The 10,254-nt window shown below is 47.8% G+C and overlaps 1 protein-coding gene across 1 annotated transcript; it reads right to left on the reverse strand.

Moving 5' to 3' along the window:
• Window positions 1-269: 269 nt before the first annotated feature.
• Window positions 270-5,111, reverse strand: LOC104410522 (spectrin beta chain, erythrocytic-like; the record flags this gene model as incomplete). The annotated part of the gene is made up of 2 exons (XM_010020705.1): window positions 270-468; window positions 4,911-5,111. Coding segments are annotated over 2 exons (400 nt in total), but the record flags the coding sequence as incomplete, so codon positions are not given.
• Between the last annotated feature and the right edge of the window lie 5,143 nt (window positions 5,112-10,254).

Raw genomic sequence — 10,254 nt, forward strand, 5'->3', positions numbered from 1 at the left:
CTAATTTAATCCTAAGGATTAGCCTTAGGTCATAGTTATGGAGGGCCTGGGAGCACTCCATGCTTAAAAACCCCAATGAAATACGTTAGAAACAACCATGGAAAGCTCAAACGTGTGTCTACCTGTGTATGTATGCACATGCTCCATCCCTGGCAAGTGTTTAAGGCCAGGCTGGACAGGGCTTGGAACAACCTGGTCTAGTGGAAGGTCTCCCTGCCCATGGCAGGGGGTTGAAACTAGATGATCCTGAGGTACTTTCCAACCCAAACCATTCTGTGACTCCGTGATCTTTACCTGGAATCTCAGGATAATAGTCCAAATAAGGCCAAGTGTCAGCCTGTGATTCCCATCCACAATATCATGGGATCCCATGTTTTCTAAGTGCACTCTTTGCTCTTTCAGGAACTGGAGGGCTTTATCAACATTCTCCAGGCAGTGGATGCGCATCCTTCCTTTAGTTGGTTTAGGCTAGAAGGTAAAAGGGAGAAGAGAAAAACATGTGTTAATGTAGATGGGAGGGAAAACCCGGAAGTGCTTGGTAACTCTTGAGTCCAGGCAGGTGGGTCACCATCACCACATATCCTCTCCCAGCCAGCATTGCCATGTGCATCTGTTCTTCAAATTGAATGGACAAAACCACTCCTTGCATCTTACGATGCATTTACACAAGGATAATGGCAGCACATGCCAAACCCATGTCGAAAATGCCAGCATGCCAGACCTGAGCCACACGCACCACGAGCCCACTTCATTTGCCTTTCAAAGGACTTTCCCTGCTTGCTTCCTTCATTTTTCCTCTCTAGTGTATTCACTAACTAGTAGGAAGAGAAATGGGTTTTGTAAGGTTCATGCCACACCTGATGCATTTTCCCAAGATGCTGGTTTTGCCTCCAGTACAAGTTCTCCCACATTTAAAAGAGGTTCTGCAAGATAGAGATATGAAGCAGCTGATAACTGGTGGAGGCAGGCAACAGAGGGAATGGGTAATGAATGCTCCAGAGTATCCGTAAATACAGACATGCACTTGTCAAAAAGGCAGCTCAGATCTGACTGTAAAAAACTCCTTACAAAAGAAGCATCATTGCTTTTTTTGGTCAGCTGAAGTGGGGTAAATAGTATAAAAATATAGAGATTTATTCCAAACAATTTCTTCATAGGAAAAGAAAGTTAGAACCATAACAAAAAATCAGCCACAGCAACGTAACACAACTTTATGAAGGTCCAGCGTAAAAAACCATGAATATATATATTCACAGCAGAGTCTGCTGTAAAACCAGATGAAGTTAAAGGCACTTTGCTCTGCAGACACGCATTACAGCTGGACAGCCTGTTCAGTGCTCACTGAGACCTCACCAGAGGAACTCAGCCAACTGCTACCTGACATAGCTTCCTTGTTTTCTGCAGTGAACATAATTAGTAACACATGGAAATAGCTCAGGCAAAAAAATCCTGACTGTGTTCAAGGGGACGAGTTCCAGCCAGAGCCGTGTCATGGTCCCTGGAAACAGCAGCCTGAGGAAGGGTGTGTGGTAGAGGTGAAACACTTGCTAGAAGGGTGCCCTCAGGACACCCAAACCCAGCAGTCATTAGTTCCACTTCAGGTTTCAGGCAGCACAGTTCTCCTCCCGAGGCTGGGCAGTGATGCAAAGTCATCCCGCGGCTCCCAGCGACAGCAAGGGTTTCCAGGAATTTGGGGTTTAGAAGTCCCTCTGGAGAGGCACAAATTCCACGTACACACCATATGTACAGTACAGGGTGAAGAGCCATGGTGGGAGTGGGAGCAAGAGTGAGGTTATGTGGTTGGCCAAAACCAATTGGAGATCCATCACTATCAATAGGAACACTCTGGGATCCAGCCCAGGCAGTGCTCAAGGCCAGGCTGGAGCAACCTGCTCTAGTGGAAGGTGTCCCTGCCCGTGGCAGCGGTTGGAACTGGATGAGCTTTAAGGCCCCTTCCAACACAAACCAGTCTGGGGTTCTGTGACCTGGCCAAAATAATATCAGGAACCCTGAGAAGACCAAAGGTTCCATTTTTGTGTCCCTCCCCACAGTTTAACCCACTGTTCTGCAGCAAAATGAGGAAGAAGCACACAAGTCTGGTTTGTACAAGGTGTGGCTGTGCCTGCCATGCTCCCCTGCACAGCCTCACAATGAGTAACCTTCACATTTACTAACCTAACACAGAGCCAGGCATTAACCAGAGGAAAATTTCTCTGACATCAAAAATCTTCCCTTTTCCAACAGAAAACTCACTGCAGAGAATGTGCTTAAAAGGTTTGACCTTTGAGCATCCAGGAATTGTCAGGAATTTACTAATCCTTTATTTAGTTATGGAAGAAACTGAGCTAAATGCTTAATCTTATGCTGAAAACAATTCTGAGCTTTCTTCTTCTGTCTGGGAGAAGCTGGGTAACAACATGTGCAAACAGAATCACAACTGACTTCCCATCCTGACTGGCTCCATTCCCACTTTGCTCAGGGAGACTACTGCATCTTTCCAAATACTGTGCTGTGCAGAGGACTTTATGTAGCAAGGTCTGGACTAAAGGCTAGGATTAGGAATCAAGCTGTGCAAAGACAGCAAGATGCAGATATTGTCTTTGCTGGATGGTCTCATTTTGAGTTTCTGGGTTTTCCTCATCAAAAATCACAACAGCTTTTGAGAAACACAGGCTTTGTGCAAATGAGGCTGGAGGTCTTGCAGGGAGCAAAGAGCAGTCCTGCTTCCCAGGTACCGTCCCACATCCCAGGCTTGCTGCACAGGTAAACGGCTCCAGCTTCAGTCTGAATCCACGTTTCAAAAGAGACAAAAGAATTCCTGTTTGTTCTACTGCATCAGTGAACACACCATATTAAAACAGTTAACCAGGCTGGTTCCTGCATTTGTTTATTGCTTTCTAACCATCTGATGTTCCTTGTCTCCATTTTAAGCTTTCTGTATAAGATCCTGCCTTTAGAGCTCTGTTTGAATGCCATGGAGATGTCAGAGCCTCACCAATACCAGCCAAACTAAATTCCAAAAGGCTGGAGAACATCAGCAAGTGGATGCTATGTGCCAACCCTCCTTGAATACTTCTGCTGTGTGTAATAGGCTGAAGGTTTAGTGTGTTGTGTTATCTGTATTCTCGTTTGCAGAGGAAGGTGTGGTGGAATGTACTGTTCAAACAGAGACTGCTGTCCTCCATCCTGAGATAAGGAAGCTACAAAAGGAATGCGTGGTGGCGCAGGCAGCTGCCAGCACCATACACAAACCGTGATGCAAGACCCAGCATTCTCCCCACCCCAAGGGCTGCATAAGCCCTGTTTGCATGTTCAAATCCTGGAGTGAAAAATGTCAGTGAAACACAGAGAGTCATGGGACTGTCTGAGCCTCACCTCTGGTTGACACTGAAAGCCCAGCCTTGGCAGGCAGGTATGAGGATTCAAACAAAGGTGGCATGTTTGCTGTCTGAATCCTCAACTAATGGGGCATGTTGGTCTCAGTTATTCTTAGAATCCCAGACTGGTTTGGGTTGGAAAGGACCGTAACATCATCCAGCTCCAACCCCTGCCACGGGCAGGGACACCTTCCACTAGAGCAGGTTGCTCCAAGCCCCTGTGTCCAACCTGCCCTTGAACACTGCCAGGGATGGGGCAGCCACAGCTTCTCTGGGCACCCTGTGCCAGCGCCTCAGCACCCTCACAGGGAAGAGCTGCTGCCTTATATCCAACCTACACCTCCCCTGCTTAAATTTGAACCCATTATCCCTTGTCCTATCAATGTATGAATATATATATAATATTCCTGTATGAGTAACATCAGCCACCTGCAGCGAACAGGTCAAACCTGACAGCTCACTGAAATAAATGGTGTGGCAGAGAGAGAAACATGTTTTGAGCAAACTGGAGTTGACAAACATTGAGATCAGCTGTCTCCATCCACACAACACCTTCACGAACACAGGGTACTTCTTTCTATGCACGTCAGAGTTTCCTTACCCTCCCAGCTGTATTCAGAAAGCTTCCTCTCTTGCCTCACTGTACACACACATGCTGTGGGCCATATGGTCAATTCATTAACCAGAGGCTTAAGCCATGGAGCTCCCATTAACAGGAGGGCTTGATGACAAGCGATTACACACTCGCATCCTCATGTAGCCTTCGGTCTTAGCTAAAGACCCGTATTTCTTTGAAAAGATTGCTTTAAATTAGGTAGCTAAGAGCAGAGCCATCATTTAAGGAACTGAAGGAAAAACTGATACCTGTTTTCTGACACAGTTTTCCTCCTGACACCCAGTTTTCTTGTCATGCATCAGCATTTTTCACTACAGGGGTTTTCCTACTCGCCACCTCCTTGTGCTGGTATCACGGGGCTCTCTCAGCATACCCAAAGAAAGAACTTGAACCATTTATTTAAATTCATTTTAGATGGTCTCCTAACCAAGCCTTACCCATTCTAGCAAAACCAAGTAACCCAGGAGCATTCCTGGGCAGTGGGGGGCACTTAAAACCATAGGGAGAATTCCTTCAAAGGTTCCTTTCTTTCCTGTGAGGGTGCTGAGGCGCTGGCACAGGGTGCCCAGAGAAGCTGTGGCTGCCCCATCCCTGGCAGTGTTCAAGGCCAGGTTGGACACAGGGGCTTGGAGCAACCTGCTCTAGTGGAAGGTGTCCCTGCCCGTGGCAGGGGTTGGAGCTGGAGGAGCTTTAAGGTCCCTTCCAACCCAAACCATTCCATGATTCTATGATGCCTTTGATTCCTACTGAAACCAATAGGATGATATTTTAATGGTGTCTGGATCCACCTGAAGCAACAGACTTCTTTTGAAGCCTCAGTACTCAAGTTTTGCTGTAGTTCAGTTGAGCCAAGGCTTCACCAAAACCCACCCAAAGCCGGAACAAAACCCCCACAATGAATAAGAATAAACACTTACAAGTCTCTCTCCTGAAAGAACTTCCAGCAGTTTGATGAGCATCCTTCCATCTCGAAGGTCAGTGTACAGGTCTGTAATCCTGCATGATACACGTGCCAAATGGGAATTAACCCACTTTGTGAAAGTCTTCTTCTGCACTGCCTCACGTTCATCTGTTAGGAAAACAACAGTGTTACTCAAAATAAAGCACACTTCATGTGCCTGCGTGAAATGTGATGCTCCAACATGGCTAATGTTACAGGTATGGCTTGTCTTAGCAGAATCAGCGAAGAAATTGGGACTCTACACTGGAAATCCACCTTTCTTCCCATTTCATGACATTTTCTAATGTCAGTGGGAGTTCTCCTGAGTTTTGTGGAATAAACCTGAACTGCAGTTGCAGACTGACTCGCTGCTCAGATCAGCAGCTTTCTCAAGGTGTAAGAAAGTCTGTTGCAGAGCTACACTGTAAAAGCCTGTTTAGACTGATCGAACTGTCCAGTAATTCATCAAGAGTTATCTTCCACCACTGGAAGAACCGGCCAACCTCTGCTCCTGGATACACACACAAACCCACAGCAGATCCCCTGAAATACCAGAAGGCACCCTGGATTAAATAGGCACAAAAGAGAGCAGAAACCAAAGCTTCCCATTTACTTTTCCCCCTTATTCCAATATTTATTTGCAGATTCAACATTGGTAACTGTATTTACACAATGTCAAGATGAACTTTTCCGTAACTGCATGTTTGAAGTAGACTTGCATTTATTTAAAGCCATAGAAAAATGAGTTCTTTCCACCTTCCCAGAGTCTTTCACAACTGTTTATACATGAAAATGCTGGCTACAAGAGCTCTGCTAATGCACAGTCCCACCAAGGTCCACATCAATTCGGAAACCTCTGAGCAGTGATTTGCCAAGCCAAGATCTCTCAGGCAGGAAGTATTATACATCTGTGTGGTTAAACTCTTCAGCCAAGGGCTTGGGATGGAGCCTTTCCTTGTTAGCAAAAGTCATTGCACTGAGCTGGGAACTACTACAGACCAAATTTGCCAAAACCAGGTGCTCACACTTGGACTCACTCAAACTTGGGCAAGGAATGGTAAGGAAGCAGAGTCTGAAGAGGACAGAAGGTTAAGAAACTAGTAAAAGAGACAGTAAGAAATCAGATAGTACAAGGGTGGTGAGGAGGAGGAAGAGCAGACCAGCATTCAGTGGCAGTTTGCCCAATTGCATAAACCCCACCCTAAGATTTCAGTTCCTCCCATGTATTTCTGAATTTACTCTTGCTACCCACGTGGTAGGACGTGACCAAACCCAATGCACTGAAACTGCCCCATTTGTAACAGCTTCTACATGCCTATGAGGTGTGAAATTCATAAATAGGGCTTGGAAAGATATAAAAGGAAGGGCTTATGATAAAAGAGCAATGTGCTTTCATGAGCTGGCAGTTTGTATTACTCCTGTTTGCCCTCCCTCTGAAGCAGAGGATTGCTGTGACATAGGAAGCGAGCAGGAAGTCAGCAATAACCACAAGGGAGTAATATAAGAGTTATAGTAACAAATGACAAGCAGCGCTGTGTGAGCAGGAGAACAACCAGCTGGTTGGAAAGCCCAATGCTTGTGGCACCAAGGCAACACCAGAAACACAACTAGTACCTTTGCAGTCAAGAGCTGCAGCATCTCAGAACCGTGTTGCAATTCATACCAGTGGTGTAACAACACAGCTTGTTCCAGCTTGGATCCAAGAAGAGAAACCCCAACGTATCTGACTCATGGTAATAGTTGTCCATCCAAGGAATGATTTAAATATAGTGTCTGCTAACCTTAAATATATATTTTCTGAACTATTTATAGCAAGTTCCTGGGAATGCTGCATCTGCCTGTCTGGTAATCCATGCTTTTTAGTTATAGTATTGTCTTGAAATGAGTCACAGAAGGAAAACTTTGCAACACTTGGTGCTTTTTAAAGAGAATTCCAACAGGAACTACCACATCTCCCTTCACCAGCTTGAACTAGCCCCAAAACAGCTCAGCAAGTTTGCTTATTTAATCACTGTGGTGTCTATACAGAGGCACAACATTCAGGGATCCCTGTGGTTAACATTCATTCCAAAGAGAAACACGAATGTACAGGATCCTAAAAATAGAGTTGGAAATAAAGAGTATTATGTTAAACAGAAAAGCTATCAAATATCATCATGAAGCCACTCATTAACAAATATTTGGTCAGAAGTTAGGATTACCAACAACCCTCCCACTTTGGGCTCACAATAAAAGTAATGGGTGGGAAAAGAACATCCGTGTGGTTTTAGTGGAAGAAGATGAGGGGTTAGGGCCTAATTTTGAACAGATTGAAGACATGATGTGGGAAATACACGAGGTGCCAAGTCAGCTTGTGAAAACTTCAGTGCTGCTGTTAACCAACGCCAGTTTAGGATCTGCTGCTGTTGAAAGCAAGTCAAAGGATGTCAACATGGCTCATCCTGGCTCCAGGCAGCCCTTTCAGGAGGGGGGAGATGGGTCCCTCAGCAGCCCAGGTGTCATCTACCCAAAAAGGCTGCCTAGAGAGGCCCTAAAACATGTAAAACTGCATTCTTAAAGCAGTTTGGACTCAGGGAATAAACCCTGAAAGAGTTCTAGCAATAACTCCCCTTCTGTGTTGCTCAGCATCCTTACACACACTGAATTACTGGAGAGAGAGCGGATGGGACCATCTCCCATCTACTTGGAGGCCCTCTGCTTCAGCGGCTGACGCTTGGTGCTGTCACACGTGTTTTCTTTAGCCTGGTTCAAAAGCAGTTGCTGCCTCTCCCCTCCTGCCTTCCCCTTTCCTCCTGTCTTGCTTTCTGTGGTCCTCGATTTCCTGTTTACAGGCAGGGGTTGAAGGGTTTGGGTGGTTTTTCTGGCTTTGCACCCGCTCTTGTCTTTGCTCCTCTCACCTGATCCCCACCCATCCTCTGCAGCACCCGCCTCACCCTGCTCACACACCACCCAAATACAGCATGAAGAGCTCTGCTCCGAGCACAGCTGCCATGGTTTCACTCACCCAGGAAGGCCCCTTGATCATGCACTTGGCAGGGCGAAGAGCAGCTCTAGTTCCCCACTGTGCTACTAGGGACAGGCACGCAAGAAGGGAGAATCATAGAACGGTTTGTGTTGGAAGGGACCTTAAAGCTCCTCCCGCTCCAACACCTGCCACGGGCACGGACACCTTCCACTTGGAGCAGGTTGCTCCAAGCCCCTGTGTCCAACCTGGCCTTGAACACTGCCAGGGATGGGGCAGCCACAGCTTCTCTGGGCGCCCTGTGCCAGCGCCTCAGCGCCCTCACAGGGAAGAGCTTCTGCCTCAGAGCTCATCTCAGTGCCCCCTCTTGCAGGTTCAAGCCATTCCCCTTGGCCTGTCCCTCCATCCCTTGTCCAAAGCCCCTCTCCAGGTCTCCTGGAGCCCCTTTAGGCACTGGAGCTGCTCTAAGGTGTCCCCTTCAGGAGCCTTCTCTTCTCCAGCTGCCCCAGCCCAGCTCTCTCAGCCTGGCTCCAGAGCAGAGCTGCTCCAGCCCTCGCAGCAGCTCCGGGGCCTCCTCTGGCCTCGCTCCAGCAGCTCCACGTCCCTCTTGTGCTGTTCCCCAGAGCTGGGTGCAGTGCTCCAGGGGGTCTCACGTAAGGCACAGCCCTTCCTACCCCCGCCTCGCTTCACTCCTGTGTTGCTCCCACAACGTGGGAACACAAACCAAGCCCATTTTGAAAGCGGTGTGATTGGGGTTGGTCATGTTAAAACCTCTCCTGAGTATTTCTACACGGTGTTTCACAACGACTGCAGGTTCTTGCAATGCTTTTACCAGCCCTTTCAAACTGATAAACTCTATTTTTCAGGCTCTGGGGTTTCAGGTTAAAACAAGCACAGGATTAAACCAATTAATATTGGTTATGTTTCAGAAGATACGTGCTTACAGGAACGTGGTACTTACACTTTGGCTAAGCACAGGACACAACTATGACTCTTTCACATGCTGTGCTGTGTAAAAACCCACACTCTAAGGGCCAGGTGCATCCACGAGTGATGACACCAGGGATTTAACATCAGTGACAGGCCCCAAAGAGCTATTTCTGGATCTCATGTGGTCATTCTGACAAATGTCCTTCCTCCTCTCAAAAACACAGGTTTAGATGGTGAAGATTAACTAAAACCAGAGGATAAGGGTGGAGCTCCAAGTGTCCTGCAGCTTGTGAAAACATTTGTTTCCCAAGGGTAAAGAGAAATGTGCCCCATGCAAAACATGCACAGCAGGGAAACGGAAGCTGCGCTGCCGGCAAGATCGATAATGGAGAATCCAACTTATCTTGAAGCAACACTGGGAAGGAAATTTCCTTTCTGCGGAAACCCCCCCGACAACACCACCAGCATTCAGAGCCTTGCAAACTGCAGCTCTGTGACTGTGGTACATCAAGGACTGACTTTGTTTAGGAGTTCAATAAATAAACTGGGGCTTGTACACTGAAATGTGCACACACCAGGGCGGGATGGGATCACAGGCAGGCATCTAGCCCCTTGTCTGCTTGAGGAGAGGCACTTCTTCCTCCACTGGGGTGATGAGAAAACATCCTGACATAAACGTGGTTGACTTTGTGGAAGACCAGAGGGTCAGTGGCTGAATCCCCACTGTGGGACAGCGGGAATGGGTCACACACCATCCTCCCTGTGTCCCACCTCAGCTCCACTGAGTGCACTGAACAGGGCTGTGACAGTCTAACAGTGGATTTGTCTTAAATCCAGGAGCTGGGTGAGAGACACGTGGGTCCCCACGACCCCTTTGTTATTCCCACATAGAACCATGGAATGGTTTGTGTTGGAAGGGATCTTAACGCTCCTCCAGCTCCAACCCCAGCCCCGGGCAGGGACACCTTCCACTGGAGCAGGGACGCGTCCTCGTGACCGCAGCACTAACGGCTGCTGTGGCAAAGGTTACCTGGGCAGCTGCCTGCTTTCTAAACAGAGCTGGAAGACAGTCTGCTCCCTTCCATACCGGTCAAACCGCATTTGCAACAGGCTGACCTTGACTCCCTCTCAAACGGAATGGCAAGTATGCTCGGCGCAGGCTGCTGCCAGCACAGCCCAGGTAAAACTGCTCAGCGTGCAGCAGCTCCTGCCTCCGCGCCCGTCGGATCAACAGCAAAGGGGCTGCTCCCAAAGGAGCTGGAAGGCTACTGAAGGAAGTAGAGGAATTGGAGCACCGAGTGTCTGGGACTGGTGCTCGGTGTGTGCATAGCACCTTGGGACAGCCCAGCACCAGAGCACTGAAATCCCCCGTATGGGGCCTGCCCAGTGCACAGCTCACTTGATGTATTTGCAGCGTTTGTGGAACACA

Source organism: Nestor notabilis, unplaced genomic scaffold (genome assembly GCF_000696875.1).
Source record: "Nestor notabilis isolate BGI_N333 unplaced genomic scaffold, ASM69687v1 Scaffold30728, whole genome shotgun sequence".
NCBI classification, from domain to species: domain Eukaryota; kingdom Metazoa; phylum Chordata; class Aves; order Psittaciformes; family Psittacidae; genus Nestor; species Nestor notabilis.